The sequence below is a fragment of the Octodon degus genome, unplaced genomic scaffold (genome assembly GCF_000260255.1).
Source record: "Octodon degus isolate 3935 unplaced genomic scaffold, OctDeg1.0 scaffold00182, whole genome shotgun sequence".
NCBI classification, from domain to species: domain Eukaryota; kingdom Metazoa; phylum Chordata; class Mammalia; order Rodentia; family Octodontidae; genus Octodon; species Octodon degus.
This window is the reverse complement of record NW_004524758.1, coordinates 4217307-4235486: the sequence shown is the minus strand read 5'-3', so window position 1 is coordinate 4235486 and position 18180 is coordinate 4217307. Positions and strand designations below refer to the sequence as shown.

Genomic DNA, 18180 nt, shown 5'->3' with positions numbered 1-18180 from the left:
CCCAGGCTGGTCTCAAACTCACAACAATCCTCTTGCTTCAGCCTCCCAAGTGCTGGGATTACAGGTGTGCACCCAGCTTCTTCCTAGATATTTGAGAAGGCCCAGACAGGCACAGCCTTCCTGTCACAGTACATGCTGCTGCTATAACAGACAGCTGATCTGCGGTAGTAAACAGAAGAAAGATGTACCTTTGGCTCAGAGTTCTGGAGGGTGAAGCCCAAGACCAGGCACCAGGACAGGCTTTGTGCTGCTCCAGGCCATGGCAAAAAGCAGAGGAGCAGGAAGCAGGCCGAGAGCAGATGGCACAGGAGGTATGCCTTGCCTTATGACATCCTGCTCTGGAGAGAATAAACCTACTCCTGGGAAAGTGGCACCAGCCCTCTGAATGACCAAATCTTTTCTCTACAGTGCCTCTGTGGGCATTGTCACAACAACTTTCAGCTTCCAAAACAGTTGCAGAGGAGACAACCAAGACCCAGACTGTAGCACTTCATAAGATGTGCCCTAAAATCATGCCAGCCAGGATGTAGCCTTGACACAGGCCCTGTGCAGCCTGCCAGTGGCCTGGGCGAGAGGGGCAGGACCTTTATCCAGAGGGTGTGGCATGAGGTCACTGTGCCTCACACAGGACCCTCATGAGCTTGGTGTGGGTGCCGGGCCGTGTCACTTGCCATGCCAGGCCAGGAGACGCCGCATCCAGGCAGAGCAGCAGCCCCCCTTGTGGAGGGTCCCTCCTAGCGCTGTCCATGACAGCCCCTTGTGCCCTCCACCCTAGGGAATGAAGGGTGCCTGCCACATCTGTCCGCAGACAGGAGGCACTGGGCCTTTGGTGGGAAGGGCGGGCAGGCAAAGCAACTCTGCTGTGCCCTGGTATGCAGGAGCACTGGGCGGACTCCCCTTAAAAGCGAGGCAGTTGTCCCCATTTTGGCTGAGTTTGACCCTATTGTACAGAGCGGGCTAGGACGTTGTCCTTATCTCTTCAGCTGGCTCTGTGCAATGCGTATGGGCCTCGCTAAGGTGCTGACTGCCGGCGTGCTTCCCTGGAAGCCCCACCTGCTGCTCTCTTGTGTGAGCCCAGACAAGACAGGACAAAGAGCCAGTGCTTCACTCTGCAGGCTGGGCCTGAGCCTTGAGAGAGAGGCTACGACTCCCTGGGGCTTGGAAGATCACACATCAGAGCTGCACCACCAGCCTTAACACACTAGATCCTCTCAGTTGTATTATGCAGATTATTCCCTCTGCAGAGTACAGAGGTGATCTCAGGCCTCGCACCTAGCCCAGCTGATAGCACTCACCCGCTCCCCACCACTCTCACTCACTCATGCTCAAGCCACTCTTTTCTCCACGAATTATAAAGACCTGGCTTTGGCCCTGGGTTGAGGTCTTTGTTCGGACTGCCACCATCATAGCTGCGCTTAGGACCCCTCGGCTCCCCATAACTACAAATACGCCTTGGTGTCTTTATTCCCACCGTGGATTGCACTGAGTGTGGTAGATTGGAATTCACTAGAATCCTAATAACTTTCTGTGGCATTACAAATATAAATTTCTTGGGCCCCGAGACAAGGACCAGGGAGGACGGGCTCTCTGTATACTGGGAGGCAGACCTGGATCTTCCAGCTAGCCTCAGAACCAACGGAGACTGAGAGGAGGAGGACAGAAGCTCTTTGCGGGCATGCCTCTCCACTGGGCTGGAGACGAGCCTGTGCAGGCTGGGGCTGGAGCCGCTGGGCACTGTGGGTGGCAGTGCTTCAAGGGCTGGCCGGGCGCCCTCGGCTGCCTTCTCTCCCACCCAGCAGACCCCAGCTGCAGCTGCATAGCTCAGCTTGGACATGAGGGCAAGAGAGGAAGGGGATGTGACAAGTGGCAAGTGGCCGTGGCCTCGCTACACTTAGCCTCCTTGCCACCAGAAATGTAAGTCCTGGAGCGGGTGGCTGCCAGCCGAACTGAGCACATTCGAGTGGCACATTCTCCCTGCCAGAGTGCCTTTTCTGGGGCTCTGCATCTGCTATTTCCGAGAAGTGTCTTCCAAAGGCCTAGCAGCTGCAGGGGTACCCCCATTCCTGTTGCTACCCAGCCCCAGTCAGATTTCCCCAAGAATTTCCCATAGACCGTGGTGGGGGCAAGGACTTGTACTGGTTCCTCCCAGGGCCTGGTACACCCTCCTTCCCCTTAAAGGAGGGGTTCCCATCCCAACCCACTCCCCAGGCCTTGAAAGGTCCCCCAGGACATCAGAGTAGCTTGGTTTCTCATGCACTGATAACAGGGGCAACTGGCAATGTTTAACTCTGAGAACAACCTTGGCAAGTAGGGGCCCAACTTTAAGGATGAGAAAACTGTGGCACCTGGCAAAAGCCGAGCAGCTCGTGGGCAGAAGGACCAGCAACCAGGCAGCTGTCTCTGGAGTATGGCATTGCTCCACCTGGGACCAGTGACAGAGGCACAGCCCATCCACCCAGGCGGGCAGAGGGAAATGGCAGCAGGAGTCTGTGGAAGCCAGGGCCCGTGCCCAGGTCTCTGCCATCCCGTGCTACTCTCTTGCAGGTGTCCACTTCGGAGGGCTCCTGACCCTGCCCTGCAGAACCACCCGTCAGACTCCTCGGCCAGGATTCTCCAGCCCTGCTTCCGCAATGGGTGGGTTGTGAGCGCTGGTAAGACCTGCTGGCCCGCGCTCGGCTTCCCTGTCCTCTGCATGCCTGGCCGGCGGCCCGTGCCTGTTCTTTTCTCCCCTTTGCTGCCGCTGCCCTGTGGCCACCCCTCTCCTGACCTTACTGCCACTCAGGTAATGAGGAGCTGTGGGTGCAGCCAGCCTTGGAGATGCCGAAACGACGGGACATCCTCGCAATCGTCCTCATCGTGCTGCCCTGGACGCTTCTCATCACCGTGTGGCACCAGACCACCCTTGCGCCCCTGCTCGCCGTGCACAGGGGTAAGCCATGCCTGCCCTGCCCCTGCACCGCTGCCCTGATCCGAGGACAGCGTCTAGCGGTGGGGCACTGAGCAGCTAAGAGGGCAGCCGGGTCTCATTACCCTCCTGGGGTCTCCTGCCCCTCTGAGAATCTGGTAAAAAAGCTCCACACGTGTGGTTTTAAAATGCACCTGGGACTTGTTTTAATTTAGCACAGCAAGACCTTGAAAGAATTTGTTATTCTCAGTTTCCAAGGAGAAGAAGCATGCTCTGCAGGCCCAAGGGCAAGCCCTGGGCAGCCGGGGGCCGACCTGGAGGAGGGCGGCAGGCGAAGCCTCTATCGCAGCTTCTGCAGGAAGGAAAGGGCCGAGAAAGCATCCAAACAGGCTTGGAAGTAGAACATTTGAGTCATTTCCATGGGTTCTCAGACCTGAGGTGGTTTCTAATCATCTGGTATTGGCTGTGGGGAGATTCAAGGCAGGGAAGATTAGCCTGTTGTTTGCATTTGAGAAGGTGGTGCTTTGGGGCAAGGGTTCTAGGTTGGCTCATTTGCATTTGAGAGATGTGTTTTGGGCAGAAACACATCTGTTACTAGAAATCAGTGCCCCTGAGTGGCACCCTTCTCAGGTCTGCAAGGCCCTGACACACCATGGCATAGATTATAGAAAAATTTTAGAAAGCAGGATCAATGCACACACATGCAGTTTGCGTACAGTCTTACCACATACAAGGAGCAGACCACAAGCAGCAGATGGGAAGGAGGGAGAGAGGTTGCGGCCTTCAGCAGGGATGAAGTTCTTGTTCTCTGCATTTTTACAAGACTGGAGATAGACCCCAGGGTCCCCAGCATTCTAGAGACTCAGCTATGCACTTGATCTTAGCCAAAAGCTATGCTGTGAAGTCTGCTGTATAGTAAGGAGCAAAGCCAGGCCCTTTACACTGAACTTTATCCCTAGCCCTTTACTTTTTGAGAGAGGGTCTCTGTATCTGCACTGTGTTTTAAACCTTTCAGAGAGTGTTATGCTTCCCCTTTTCCTGTTTAAGAGGCTTGGATCTGGCCAGAGTCCTGCCAGGTAGCACCAGGACTGAGCCCCTTCTCCTGGTCCTGAGCCTCGAGGTGGCTGTTCTCTCTCATACCAGGGCTCCCTGCCCTCCAGCACCTTCCACATGCCCCACTGCTCACTGCCCTCACTCCTCAGCCTTTAGTCCCATGCTTTGGAGGATGAATATTTTTTATTTTTGGGGGGGGGCCTACAGGGTGTTCAGTGTCTCACTACTAGATCGGACTCATAGTGATCTGCCTGTTCAAAGCCTCCCAAGAACTGGGATTACAGGTGCGCACCACCACACCCAGTCTCAATTGCCATCTCAGTGCACCCTGGGGGTGGGGCCGGCACAGCAGGCCTGGGGATCGAACCCCAGCCCCTGTACCTGCTTGCAGGAGTTTTAATCCGCTGAGCTATTTGGCCGACCCTTGGGGACGAACACCAAGCAAGTACAACTCTCCCCTTACAATGTCTACTATCCTTTTCCTTTTTCTTTTTCTTTTAATAAAATGCTGGGGATGGAACCAGGGGCCTCACACATGCTAGGCAAGAGCTGTATCACTGAGCTCTGCTCCCACCTCAGGGTATCATCGTCTTAATGGGAGCATAAAAACAAGAAGGCTCTGAGCCCATCCCAGTGACAGACAAGGTAGCTCTGGAGTTGGGCCTGGGACTCTCCTGTCACCAAGTGATTCAGATGCACACTACATCCATGCAGCAGTCACTGCTGCTCCATGAAGTTCTACAGCAGGCCCTGCAAAAGTCCTGCAGTCCCTGTAGTTTTCTTGAGGCAAGGCCACGCTCAGGATTGCTGCAGCCCCCCTGCCCATACTGGGTACTTTGGGCCTCTCCCCTGAAGGTTTCTCTGCTTCTGACTTCAGCGCCTCTCACTGGTGCCTGTCAGTTGAGAATCATGGTTATCCTGAAAGTACATCATGCCAGAGGGGTTAAACTGCTACACATTTGAGTCCGTTGGCAGAACTAGGGTCAGAGAAACCTGGCTGTTTCATTAAGTGCTGGTGTTATGCCTGAAGGTGGTAGCTCTGCACCCTGCCTCCCCAGGGCCTGCCGGGATGGATAGAGCGAGTGGATCCTGCGGTTGAATGGAGGGAGGGTCATAAGCAGGCCTTCAGGACTCAGAGGTGCAGCAACTGGCCTTCCAGTGAGGCCAGTGGGAAGGGTGGGGTGCAGGCTGAGTCCTAGCACATGAGCTCTTTCCCGGCACACACCTGTGCTTCTTGGGGTGACCTGGACAGCACAGTGTGGGCAAACTGCTCTAAATCTCCCCAGTGGGCCCACCAGATAGCTCAGTGGATTAAAGCACCTGCTTAGGCAGGCTTAGGGACCAGGTTTGATCCCTGGCGTGCTGTGCAGGCCTCATCCCTAGGGCGCAGTGAGATGGTGATTGAGACTGGGTGTGGTTGCACTCGCCTATAATTCCAGTGCTTGGGAGGCTGAAAGTAGGAGGATCACTACGAGTCTGATCTGTGTAGTGAGACCCTTTAGACTCTGTACAAAATACATATAAATAAATAAATAAATCTCCTCCCCAGACCTCTGTTTCCTTTTTTGACTGCAGGATGAATTAAACCTTATATCCTAGTCAGAATCTCGAGCATATAGCGTTCTTCAACCATGTTCTCTTGTCAGTTTGATCCAGAGTTCCTCCAGAGAGCCTCTTTTGATGAGCTGCATCTGTGCTGCTCCCCATCCCAGCCCTCCTCTCCCCTGCACCCTGCCTGTTGCCCAGGTAGCTGGGTGCTGGCTGCTAAGCACAAGAGCAGCTCCTCTTCAGGGTGTGACCTAGGCACCCTGCAAGCTTCCAGAAGAGTGGTGGGCTGGAGGGTGGGACAGAAGCGCTGAACCCAGCGCCCTCTGTGTGGCCATGCTCTTGGCACCCTCTTTTAGCCACATGGAGCCAGGAGGAAGGAGGGCAGCTAGCATCCTACACACGAGGAAGTGGTCCTGCCCATACCTGGCAGCGCCCTGAGCCCAGAATGCGTGTTGACTCATGCACCCGCCGCATAACTCAGTAGTGTAGATGCTGTTAAGAGCTCCTGAAATGAGGTGCCAGAAGCTCAGCGACTTGCTCACGAGCACACAGCTTGCGAGAGAAGGGCAGGACCTGAGCGTGGGCTTCCAGGCTGCTAGGTCTGTCCCCTGCCTGCTGCCTCCCTGCTATGATGGCAGGTCGTGGGCCACACCATCTGTGCAGGGGCCCTTCATGGCTCCTCTTAGCATGACTGCTGGATTCCCCAAGGTGAAAATGTCTAATATGTAAGGAAACCTTGGCTGCTAAAGCTGTCCCCAAGCAGAGGCAGGTTACCCCCAGAAAGTGCAATCAAAAGCCAGTGGGATCAAATGATGCAGCTCAACATTAAGTTCTGTGTGGAGAGTCAAAGACTCGATTACATAATGCCAGGACGGAGCAGCCCCACCTGCCTAGAGTCTGAGAAAAATCTGGGGCAGCTCACTTCAGGTTCCCTTGGGGGTTACTATGTGCTATAACCACTCTGCTCTGACCTTGTGACACCCACCGACATGGCAGTGTCACTGTGCAGTTCAGCCAGCTCTACCACATTTGGGGGCACTGGGGAGGAGAGGGCCAGGAATTTTGTCATGGCAAACCTGGTGCACTCGAAAGCCGAGGATACAAGGTTGGAGTGTGGCCAGCTGCCTGAACTAGCGGTGGGACAATTTTAGCCTTAGCTCTCACGTGACCAGCAGATGGGCAGGGCTCTGATGCCACCCTGGGACAGAAAACAGGGCTGCCTTCCCAGGGTGCTGCCCTGCACCCTGGATCTCTGGCAGGGACCAGGTTAGGGCTTCTATAACCACACTGCTTTTCTCCAACCCTGCAGATGAGGCCGGCGACCCGAGGCGAGAGGCACCTGTGGGCGCAGACCCCAGGGAGTACTGCATGTCTGACCGTGACATTGTGGAGGTTGTGCGCACGGAGTATGTGTACACGAGGCCGCCACCATGGTCTGACACGCTGCCGACCATCCACGTGGTGACACCCACCTACAGCCGGCCAGTGCAGAAAGCTGAGCTCACACGCATGGCCAACACGCTGCTGCACGTGCCCAACCTGCACTGGCTGGTGGTGGAGGACGCGCCGCGCCGCACGCCACTGACTGCACGCCTGCTACGCGACACGGGCCTCAACTACACGCACCTACACGTGGAGACGCCCCGCAACTACAAGCTGCGTGGTGACGCCCGAGACCCACGCATCCCGCGGGGCACCATGCAGCGCAACCTGGCCCTGCGCTGGCTGCGGGAGACCTTCCCACGGAACTCCACGCAGCCTGGGGTGGTATATTTTGCAGATGATGACAACACCTATAGCCTGGAGCTCTTCGAGGAGGTGCGAGCTGAGGAGGGCTGGCCAGCCAGGAGGGGCCTGGAGAGAGGGGAGTCCCTGAGGGGAGGGTCTGTGCACACGCAGAGAACCAAGGAAAGGGGTGAAGCCTGCCTGTAGGGTTACCACTCTCCCAATGAGTGTCCTGACCGAGAGGCACTGTCCAGAATGTTCTGAGTGGGGATGTTCAGTGTGGTGACCAGAATCTGCTCCTGGGCGCGGTCTGAGCACCCTCCTTCAGGAGCTGTGCGTGTCTGGAGGAGGGGCCGAGTATTTTCTTTTCACGGGGGACCAAGAGTCTTGTCTAGGACCAAACAGCAGCAGGGTCATGTCCTGGAGGCAAGCACCACGTCTGCCACCCAGGGCTTGCTGGTAGCCTAATAGAGGTCCTTCGGGGGTCCATCCTGGGGACGGTGCTTGCAGTGGGGTAGGACACGAGGCTGCAGATTCTCTGGTCCCCTGTGGAAGATGGGTGCCATTCCTGTTAGCAGATGAGCTGTCCTGACTCTGCCTTCTCCCATGTAGATGCGCAGCACCAGAAGGGTGTCCGTGTGGCCCGTTGCTTTTGTTGGTGGCCTTCGCTACGAGGCCCCCCGGGTGAACGGGGCAGGGAAGGTGGTTGGCTGGAAGACAGTGTTCGACCCGCATAGACCTTTTGCAATTGACATGGCTGGATTTGCGGTCAACCTGCGGCTCATCCTGCAGCGAAGCCAGGCCTACTTCAAACTGCGTGGCGTGAAGGGAGGCTACCAGGAAAGTAGCCTGCTTCGAGAACTCGTCACCCTCAATGACCTGGAGCCCAAGGCAGCCAACTGCACCAAGGTAGGGCCCCTCTCAGGGCAGGCGTACACATACACACGTGTGCATACGTACATGCCCTCATGTACAAACACTTGGGAAATCTTGGAACTTGTCTATGTTCCATAGTTGTAGATTTCTTCTGTGCAACAGATACTTTGAATGCATCACATGCACAAATGACAGGAAGGAGGGGCGGGTAGAAAGACAGAACAACCAAGAACTCTTGATGGAACAAGGGCAAAAAGGGAGGGAGGGGCAGGAGAAATACTGAAGGGTGGGAGGGAGCAGGGGGGTGTCGGGTGAGGTCTGGAACCTGCCCCACTTCGTTTCCTGTTTCTGGACACAGATCCTGGTCTGGCACACACGCACAGAAAAGCCAGTGCTTGTGAACGAGGGGAAGAAGGGCTTCACTGACCCCTCGGTGGAGATCTGAGCCTCAGGATACAGGTAGGGGGGCAGGAGCCAGGCCAGAGCTAGGCGGTGTGGTACTGGGGCTCTTCAGTGCTCTGTGTGTGTGTGTGTGTGTGAGAGAGAGAGAGAGAGAGAGAGAGAGAGAGACAGAGAGAGAGACAGAGACAGAGAGACAGAGACAGAGAGAGAGACAGAGGGCGCGCTGCACCCTGACCCTCTGCACCGTGAGGCCGCGTCCCTGGGTCACTATGCTGCATAGGCAGGGCTCACACTCGTGGTCCTCCTGCTTCAGCCTTCCTCCTCTTGCCCTTTGTGGGAAGACGGGGCTAAATGTGAGCAAGAGAGCAGGAGGTGTGGCTGGAGCTCCTCTCCTGCCCACCCGCCTAACGACCAGGTCCCAGGTCTCCCCCACAGAGCTCAGTCCGCGGGGGTTTGCCATGGCAGCACCTTCTTCACTTGACTGTCCCAGCCCAAGGCAAGGGGCTGCCACTCAAACTGGCTTAGCACTTCTGTCCTGAGGTTGCCTCTGCCCTCTGGATGCCCTTCTGTCACGAGCCTGCTCCTGCCAGTGACCCTGTGGCTCTCAGCCAACAGTGACCTGAGTGAGCCGTGCTGCCGAATGGCTGGGCCATGACTTCCTGGGGGCTTTTCTGCGCCCTTGCCCCGCCTCATGAAAGTGCATTGCATGGCTCCCTTCTCTAGGTTGTGCAGGCAAAGGCTGGAGCTCCGACAGTAGGTGGACAGCAGTCCTCGGCCAGGATACCTCAGCCTCCCTGCCCACAGGAGCTGGAGGCTTCATTCTGCCTGTTTCTCCCCCATGACGTCACCTGGGCCAGTGCTACATATAATGACCAGTATCAGACCCTTGTCCCCAGCACCCTCCCTCATGTAGTCACTGGAGAACCTTCTTCACTGTCCCTGAAAAGACCCCAGAGAGGGCTCAGGCAGGGTATACTCCAGAGGCCCTACCTGGGGCTCCAAACTGAGCCCCAGCATGCCAGCTGTGCCCTCTCCGACCCTACCCATGCTGACCCCTCTGGTTTTTTCTCTGCCCCACAGGGGCCTCCTCCTCAGCCTCAGACCCTGTTCTCCGCCTCCGTCCTCTCCCCACAGCTGCTGGACCTCGATGGCAGACTCCTGAGGAAGCACCATCACCTCCTTGATATTCCAGGGACCTCTCGGAGAGCCCAGCCTGATGCCAGGACAAAAGACAGAGAATTTAAGCACAGAACCCCCAGACCTGTTCTCTCCATCCGACACGACCCAGGACTTGAGAGACCATGGCTGGGGATGCAGCTGCAAGCAGCGCTGGCATCCAGCACACTCTCGATTAGCTCCCCATACTGACAGGTCCTGGGCAGCCCTGTGGGACTGGAGGGAGGAGGGAAGACCACAGCCAAGGGGATGCTGCCCTCGCTGCGTCCAGGCCTCTCCACGACCACAGAGGCTGAGCAGCCAGGGGGTACGAAGAGCAGCCCCGGGGCACCACCTGTGCCCACACCCATCCTTGGCACCTCTTCCTGAGCCCTGCTCCCAAATCAGACATACCTCTGGCTCTTCTGGTCCATGTTTACAGAGCAGCAGGCGGTCTTCGATCCCACTGGCAGCCAGCTCTGCATGGGGAGCTTGGGCCTGCCGGAAGTCCCCCGCCTGTACCTCAGGCTGCGACGGGAGTGGAACCCCTTCCTCTTGCCCACTTCCCTCAAGCCTTCTCCTCCAGTACTGGCAAGGAGGTGGCCCAGAGCCAGCACAGGTCACTGCCGACCTGCACCCAGAACCACACGACCCCACTGTCCACACACTGCCTCCCACAAATCTGGACTGAGAAGCTGCTTGCCTGGCCAGGACCCAGAAGGGGGAGAGCTCCACTTCCTGGAGCTTCGACCCTTCAGACCTCAGGGCTGGAGTGAGCAGCAGTGGGCAGGCAAGAGCTCCTTGGGCCAGAAAGCAGAGGAAGGCGAGAGCAGCCCTCAGGTCCTCCGGGCCCCGCCGTGGTGTGTGGGTGTAAGCGGGAATGGCGGCAGGATTGAAGAAAAGCGGGCAGGTTTCTGGCGAACATTGAGAGGAGCCCAGAGCACACATTGCTTTGAAATCATTCTATATTTTAAAAAAATAGGAAAGAAAATCTCACTTCTCCTTAAGCTGGGAACGTGCAGAGCCAGCCTGCCTCACGCCCAGCTGCCCTCTCCCCCACCCCACCCCGTGAGAACAGTGTGCAGCGAGCAGCTGCGCCCACTGGGCGGCGCTAGACGGTCCGGGCCTGTGGCCCAGCAGGCCCTGTGGTGTGATCTAGCGCATGCTCCTGCAGGGTTGGAAGCACAATTTTTCTCCTAAGTGGAGGAAAAGGAAAGGGCGCAAACCCCCTGAAGAGGTGTTTATTTTTCAACTGCTAACAGCCCCTACTCCATTAAAACTCACAGGACAGGTTTGCAGGCCGCTGAGACCATCCTGGGTGGACAATGGGAATCAGGCCAGAGACCAAATATTCAGAGCGTAATACTGGTCGCTCATCTGGAAGTGGACTTCAAGGTCCACCGTGCTCACCAGCTCGCCTGCTGGAGTCAGATCCAGAGCCACCTCGCAGGACATCTTCCCCAGCCTCTACCCTTGGAAACAGACCACTTGGCACCAAGTAAGGGGGCACAGGAGAGGGAGCAGGTGGGCACAGGGTAGCCACCAGTGAGTGAATTTACATCTGAGCACTCTGCACCTCACTCCTGGAGACTGTCCCTGAACACCACAGTCAGAGTGGCTGGCCTGAGACCATCTTCTTAGCCAAAACCCAGGTCTCATTTTCAGGAAATTGACAGTGAATGACAAAATGGGAATTTTTTTTTTTTCCCAGATGCTAGTTTGGTTGTTTTTCCCTAATGTCCTCTCTCTTAGCTGCATGTATATTTATTTATAATTATAACCCCGGTGGAGTGCAGCCTTCTCTTTGTTGGGATGAGATTGTTATAAATTAGAACTGGCCCACAACAGCCACCTGTTCTCCAGACCCAGGCCCCTCCCTGCCCCCGTCTGGCAAGCCCGCCCCAAAGTGAGGCCAGGTTAGGGTTCTGACGGCAGAGGCTGGGGTAGTGAGGAGCCAGGCAGCTGCATCTTCTGCTCCGTTTTCATTTAACTGTAATTTGTTTTCAAAATTAAAAGTCAAATATGATTTTTAACAGTCCGAATCCTTTCCAGCCCTGCACTTTTATTCCCACTTACTGACTGAGGCACCCACCGAATGTTCACAGTGTGCCTGCTAGGACCAGGTGTTGTTCTAAAAGCCAGCGCATGGCCGTGGGAAAGTACAGCCTTGCTTGTCACGTCGCTTACCCTCTAGCACCACGATGCAGCCCACGCATGCCAAGGTTTCCGATGTGATCTGCCGCAAGGAGAGGTCCTGGGGGTGGGGCACAGAGTGAGCAGGCTGAGGGTCTGTGTGGGGTGGCTGGAAAGGGCTCCCCAAAACAGTGGTTCTGAGCAGAGCAGCCACATCCCGCATGCAGCTCGCAGGGTCAGTGTCCTGAAAAAGAGCTCTCTGCAGGTGGGAGGGCACTAAGCATGCCCACAGCTCAGCACAAAGGATCAAGTGGCTGCCTCTGGTGAGCAAGGGAGGAGGGCCGAGGCATGCTGGGAGACGAGGTGGGCACACGTGGTGGGCCCTGTGGAGCCAGGGTAAAACTTGTGGTTTCTGCAGGAGGGTGAGACAAGGCACAGGAGGGTTCAGCACAGGGCACAGCGTGACCCAGCTTGCTTTCCAGAAGAATCATTCTGCCGCCCGTGCTGACAGAGGGTGAAGGCAAGGGTCACCAGGAAGGCAGTTCTTACAGTAGCCCAGGTGGGCCTTCTGAGGGCAGAAGCCTCAGGGCAGAGAGAGGCGGCTAATGCCAGGTGTGTTTAAGACTGAGCACCAGGAGGACTTCCGAGGGACTAGGAGGAGGATACACAGATCCAAAGCTAATCAAGGGCACGCAAGAGAATAGCCACTGCTTGACATGGGACAGGCGCGGGTGGGTGCATGGGGGAGATCGGGATTCTGTTCCAGAGGCCTGCTAGACATGTGGAGGGGACGGTGAGAGGCCAGCTGCCCATGCACTCAGAGCAAGGGTGGGGAAGGACACTGGACGATACCAGTGTCAAGGCAGTGGTCAAAGCTACAGGTCTCGCAAGTATGCCCCGCACAGTGAGTATGGACAGAGGAAAGAAGCCCGGTGTCAAGTTTCAGTCCCCTGTCACATTTCCTGGCAGGGTTGAGCTTTGCAGAAACCACACGCCTATGTAATGCACAATAAAGTGACGCTGTGACACTGCTGTGCGACTCAGACCATACCCGAGGAACCCTGGGCTCAGCCACATCTTAGCTCAATGCCTGCCATTCCAGTGAGCCCAGAAAAAGCTGGCGAGTTTGGATAAAATTAAGGACTATGCCCCTGTCCTTCTTTCCATTCACTGTCCAAACCTTCACTTTAATAAGCTTCTTTTCTCTACCCTGGCTAGACATTTGGGCCCCCGTGACTGCTGCACACCAGGGCACCCCCACTGTGGACCCCGTGGTTGGGCTCTCTGCCCTCCCAACACCATGTGAGAGCTCTGCTCAAAAGGCATGTGCCCTCTGCCTTGGACTAGTACTGAAGATAAGAGTTTTAGGCAATTCATGTCAGAGGTAGTTGTGAAGAAACCACCACCACCCACCTCCAACCTAACTCGGCACTCTTGGCTGATTGGAGTGTTTGTATTCCTGCATGAAAAGGGCTTGGGCGGTCCGGGCCTGTGGCCCAGCAGGCCCTGTGGTGTGATCTAGCGCCTCTCCTTTTCAGTGATCCTTCCAACCCAGTAATATTTCAAGGAGAACCACGGTCAGAGGCAGTCAAGGGGTATGGACCAGCACCAGCTGGGTGTGGTTGGCATCTGCATCTTCCAGCACCAGTGGAGAAATGCGTGCCTGCCCCCAGCTGCCTTCTCCACCCACGTAGAGTGGCACAGACAAGGCAAAGACACTGGCAAGAGGAGAAGTTTCATCTCTATTGCTTTATTGCGATTCAGGACAATGAACCTGAGCAAACCATCAGACCGAATCTGAGAGAAAAAGCCACCAATCTGGACATGGAGACAGCGGCACGAAGAGGTCACCTTCCTTCTGTAACCTCATCACCAGGGCAGGGGACACACCAAGCTAAGGACAACACCTGGGCTAGACCTGTACACCTCTGGCTGCCCTGATATGCTCCGGAGGCCACTGCCCAGTGCCACTCAGCTAGACCTCTGCATTTCCTGCCTGGAGTCCAGGTGTGGGGTGTGCTTTCTGCTAGGATCCACGTTTCTCTTCAAAGGACTCTTCTCATCGAGTACAACTTGAAATAATTTCTAACTTAGGAGAGTGGGCAGTTACTTCTGTTTCTCTTAAGTTTAGTCATCCTCTGTCATCCTCTCAGATGCAGAGACTGTAGGAATGAAAGAGAGAAGATGCTGTTTCTCCAGTGGAGGCAGCTCAGGAAGGGTGCAGGAGAGAAAGCAAAGTCAATTCAGGTGCGACTCCTTCCCTCCCCTCTAGAGATGGCAGCAAACCTACAGCCTCAGGAACAGAAAGGGGCTGTGTGAGGTGCAACCATAGCCCTGGACACTGAGAGCATGCCTGTGTCCAGCAGACTGACCAACAGGGCCTCAACTCCAGAACGGGGTGGCGCCCCTGCTTCAGCACCCTGTCTGGGGCCCAGCACTCATCACTGGCATCTGACTAAACACTCCCAGCCCTCAGAGTTGTCCCTGAGACCTTTGCTATGAGGGCAAGGAAGTACTAAGCACCAGCCACAAAGCCAGGCTGAGGAGCCCTCTAGGGACAGGGGTCCCTGTGCCATTCCACCGTGCTCCTCAGAACCTCCAGATGCAGGGTTTCAGATCAAGGGCCGATCGTGGCCCCTGGTTCCCTGAGGTTGCTTCTTAAGGACACCCCTGCAGGGAGGCAGAGGCAGCAAGCCCAGGCAGGATGCACGGGGTCTGATCAGTGAATGTACTGGTTCCTTCCCAGATGGGGGGTGTCGGTGGGCTGCACCACAGGACCTGCCGTGGACTCCTCGAAAACAATGACCTGCGAGGCAGAGAGGGCTGGACTGTAGGCTCTGTCCTGGAGCCAGGCCAGGGGGTCATGTGGCAGGGCTGGAAGGGAAGGGAAGAGGCAGGCTGCCTGCCACTTCTGCCTCTCCCGCAGTCCTGACCAAAGGCTCCCAGGACAGCATTTTGATGCCAGGAGGAGAGCGGTGTGAAGACCGGCACAGGGAAGTGGAGAGAAGGTCAGGGGTGCTCCCACCTGGTTGGACCCTGCATTCAGCCAGGCCCCTGGGAGGTAGAGAGTCTGCTGGGGTCCGATGTTCCAGTATCGTCCAAGGTTCTGGCCATTGACGAACACAACCCCCTTCTCCCAACCCTGCAAACAGGATGGTGGGGCATTAGTCTACGTCAAGGGGCGGGAAGGGAGCACCACAGCGAAGGCAGAGACACAGACCCACAACCTGTGCTCTTCACTTGGCTTCAGAGAGCACCAAGGTGTGCAAGTGGTGTGCTCTGCCCTTCACCCTGGTCACTCTGTGCCCCAGGCAGGGTGCCCTGTGCTGACTAGACAGGAACCAGCCCCAAGCAGTGCTGCCAGGTACTTCTGCCCTCCCCTGCCTTCAGGACCCGGGGGCACTTTCAGATGGGCCACCCAGGGGCCACAGAGGCTCCAGCCAGGCCAAGCACAAGAGAAGGATGAGGTCCAGGGCAGAGAAAGGGGCCTACAAACCTCCAGCTTCAGGAATGTGTCAGAAGGGGAAGAGAAAACAGACAGGACACCCAAGAAGAAAGCAGGGAGCGTAGGTGCTTCAGGGACAGTAGTCCACTTGTCAGTGCTGAACCTAAGGACAGAACACAGCAGGACTGCATAGTAGGGGCTTTGCCAGAACTGGTTCCATGTGCCCTTCCCCCCTCAAGGCCCCACACCCTCACCACTTGCCTCCACAGCAGGACACAGGAATATCGGCCAGGGGCACCACACACATTCCCTCCCTCCCAGCAGCACAGGGTTCTGGTGTGGCCCTGCCCTCTTCTGGCCCAGTGCCTGGTCCTCCTTTCATCCACATGCCTACTGGCACCCACAGGGCAACTGGGGGCCCAGCGCCACCACACAGCAGATGCAAGCCCACAGGGACTCGGGGAGGACCCCACCTCTGAAAGAAGCTCTTTTTCATATCCAGGCTGTAGATTCTGAAGTTTTTCAGGGGAGAGTGATTCAAATAGAGATTTCCAATTAAACCTGTGGGGATGAGGCCAGGAAACATGAGCAGGCCCATGGCAGGGGTGGCTGGCCAGCTATGGCTAGCGTCACCAGAGGAAAGCTCAAGCATGGGCCCCTCCTGAAGCAGATCTGCTGCCCAGGGAATTCTGCACTTGGACAAAGCCTCCCATTCATGCCAACAAGACAACAACCAGCAAAAGTGTGACTTCCGAGGCTGAAGGCAGAAGGATCTACCCAAGCACAGGGACAGATCTGAGATTGCACAAGGTGAGATGTCTCTAGTCCCTCTGAGGGAAGCTCTGCATGACTAAGCGGTGACAGTGCGGCTTCAAGGTGCATATCAGTCAGGTCCCAGGCTAACACACCTGAACTCACCCAGAGACCCAGGACTCAACCCAGGACTAAAGAGGCACTTTGAAAGTACTTAAATCGTGAGCACATGGAAGTTAGCACTTGGGACCCACCACTGGGGAACTGTGCCCCCTGAGCAGCAGCCGATCCCCCTGTCAGGGCCAGAACAAGCTATGTGGGCCTGGAGATCACCCGAGTACTGTGTATGTGGAGCTTCCCCGCTGCAGAAGTGGAAATCCACGCAGGCAGGGAATACACAGGCATTGTATGGCTGCAGGTGTTCATGCCAGGGACAGGGTGTGCATGCGTGTCTGTGTGCATGCATGTGTGTGTGTGTGTGTGTGTGTGTGTGTGTGTGTGTGTACATTTCTGGACAGGCGGCCTGTGACTTTCAAACATGGAACTATGGTACATAGGACAGAATTCACAGAGGAGGTCAGAACACACATGATGAAGTGGGAAGTCTGAGACAGAAACACGGGTGACACAGCTCAGGCCAGGAGGTCCTTTCACCTCAGCAGAACAGAAGTGAGGTGGCTCCCAGAAGGAAGATGAGAAGGCTCCGGGACCTAGCGGAATACTGCTAACTGACCCAGGAAAGGCCAGCCTGCATGCTGCTAGAAGCTACTCCCAGGGCTTCTGGGGAGGCAGTCCCAGTGTCGGGCTACACAGCTTCTCTGTGGGCTACCAGAAGGCTCTGTATGAAAACATGACCAGGAGGAGCTGGGGAGATAGCTCAGCAGCTTCAGTGTCTGCCTGGCAAGCCCAAGGTGCTGAGTTCAATTGCGGTGCAAAAAAAAAGTAAGAGAAAATATGAGTAGGAAGAGTGTGCATGTTTCCTCCACTACGAGAGTAGAGCTTGGGAAGAGTGGGCAGGTGAGCAATCTTCCTCACCTGGTAGGACTACCCTACCTGAGCTCCTTTAGTCAGACTTTATTTGAAGCACCCACACTTCGATACCACATAAAAGAAAGGAAAAGCTAAATTACAGCTTGAAAGATCAGAAAGCCAGGAACAGCAAAATGAATTGGGGCTGCTGAAATTCCTAGAAGAGGCAGGCATTCCGCTCACTGTGTACCCTGCTTCCTCTTCCTTCTAGAAGGACAATCTATAGGCTTCCCCAGAGAAGAGGAAAGGAAATTCAGGGCAGAGCCAAAGGTCCTACGCCCTCAATGAATGCCTGACAACCCCTGTTCTTGCTGCTCACACCTCAGCAAGCAGATGGTTCCCTGAGAAAGCAGATTTTAACGGAGACTAGAGGCCAGCTTGGTGTCCTCTGGGCTTTCTGTGGGCACACATGAATGTAGGCAGACACGCAGGGCCAAAGGGAAAGAGCTGGAGGCAGCTGGGCTTTTCTGCCCCCCTCAGCCTCTTCCTCCCCCCATGGGCCTCCACATCCTGCTCATCAGCTGCATGAAGAATAGCAGCCATGTGAGTGTTGAGCAGCGGCAGCACTTCCCGGCTTGCGCTGAGACCCACCTTTACGCTGATCATCAATATTACTCCCGTAGTTGACTCGCCCACGGTTCTCCACCAAGATCCTCAACACAGTGTAACCCTGCCGAGAACACAGTGGCCAGCGGTAACCACATGATGACGCAGCCATGAGGTCCCTGATGTGGACCCCAGTTGTTCCCTACGCTTTGAGAATAGGAGTGAGAGCCCCTGGATGGCTAGGAAGCCACAGCCATCCCTCTCCACCCACAGCTCAAGGTCACCGAGACTCCCGGCTTCTAGATCCTCCTCTTGAACACCCACCAAGCCTCCACGGAGGCACCAGGGCTAGCCACACTCAGGACCCTAGCATAGCAAACCTGGATCAAGGGGATAACAATCTCTGTCGTTTGATAGTCCAAGAATCCGATGGACACTGTGTTCACAAATACCTGCCAAAGGGAGCAGACAGAGCCCTGGTCAGCAGGAGGGCAGACGACAGAGGCCTGCCCCAGGCAGCGGCAGAGGCAGCGCTGTGTGCCCGCCTGCCCGCCCGCCTGCCTAAGAGGTGCTCTAGCCAGGCCTGGAGGAGCAGTGAACTCTGTGGTCA

The 18180-nt window shown here is 56.1% G+C and overlaps 2 protein-coding genes across 4 annotated transcripts in view; one reads left to right on the top strand and one right to left on the bottom strand.

Annotated features, from left to right (window-relative positions):
• The window catches only part of B3gat1 (beta-1,3-glucuronyltransferase 1), a 27655-nt gene extending 15965 nt beyond the window's left edge, over positions 1–11690 (top strand). The window contains exons 2-7 of one of the 2 annotated variants that reach the window (XM_023703846.1): positions 2545–2634; positions 2783–2929; positions 6816–7324; positions 7844–8140; positions 8466–8566; positions 9644–11690. In XM_023703846.1, the coding sequence (XP_023559614.1) occupies positions 2631–2634; positions 2783–2929; positions 6816–7324; positions 7844–8140; positions 8466–8552 (1044 nt within the window). In that variant the 5' untranslated portion in view covers positions 2545–2630 and the 3' untranslated portion in view covers positions 8553–8566; positions 9644–11690. Of the gene's footprint in view, positions 1–2544; positions 2635–2782; positions 2930–6815; positions 7325–7843; positions 8141–8465; positions 8567–9589 lie in introns of both variants that reach the window. The other variant, XM_023703847.1, reaches the window with a different exon arrangement.
• Positions 11691–13530: 1840 nt separating this feature from the next.
• Positions 13531–18180, bottom strand: part of LOC101587776 (beta-galactosidase-1-like protein 2) — a 30324-nt gene continuing 25674 nt past the window's right edge. For both annotated transcript variants that reach the window (XM_023703830.1, XM_023703829.1), the window contains 6 exons: positions 17951–18022; positions 17616–17694; positions 15716–15803; positions 15294–15405; positions 14823–14939; positions 13531–14603 (listed from right to left, as the gene is read on the bottom strand). In XM_023703830.1, coding sequence (XP_023559598.1) covers positions 14517–14603; positions 14823–14939; positions 15294–15405; positions 15716–15803; positions 17616–17694; positions 17951–18022 — 555 coding nt within the window. In that variant the 3' untranslated portion in view covers positions 13531–14516. The remainder of the gene's footprint in view (positions 14604–14822; positions 14940–15293; positions 15406–15715; positions 15804–17615; positions 17695–17950; positions 18023–18180) is intronic.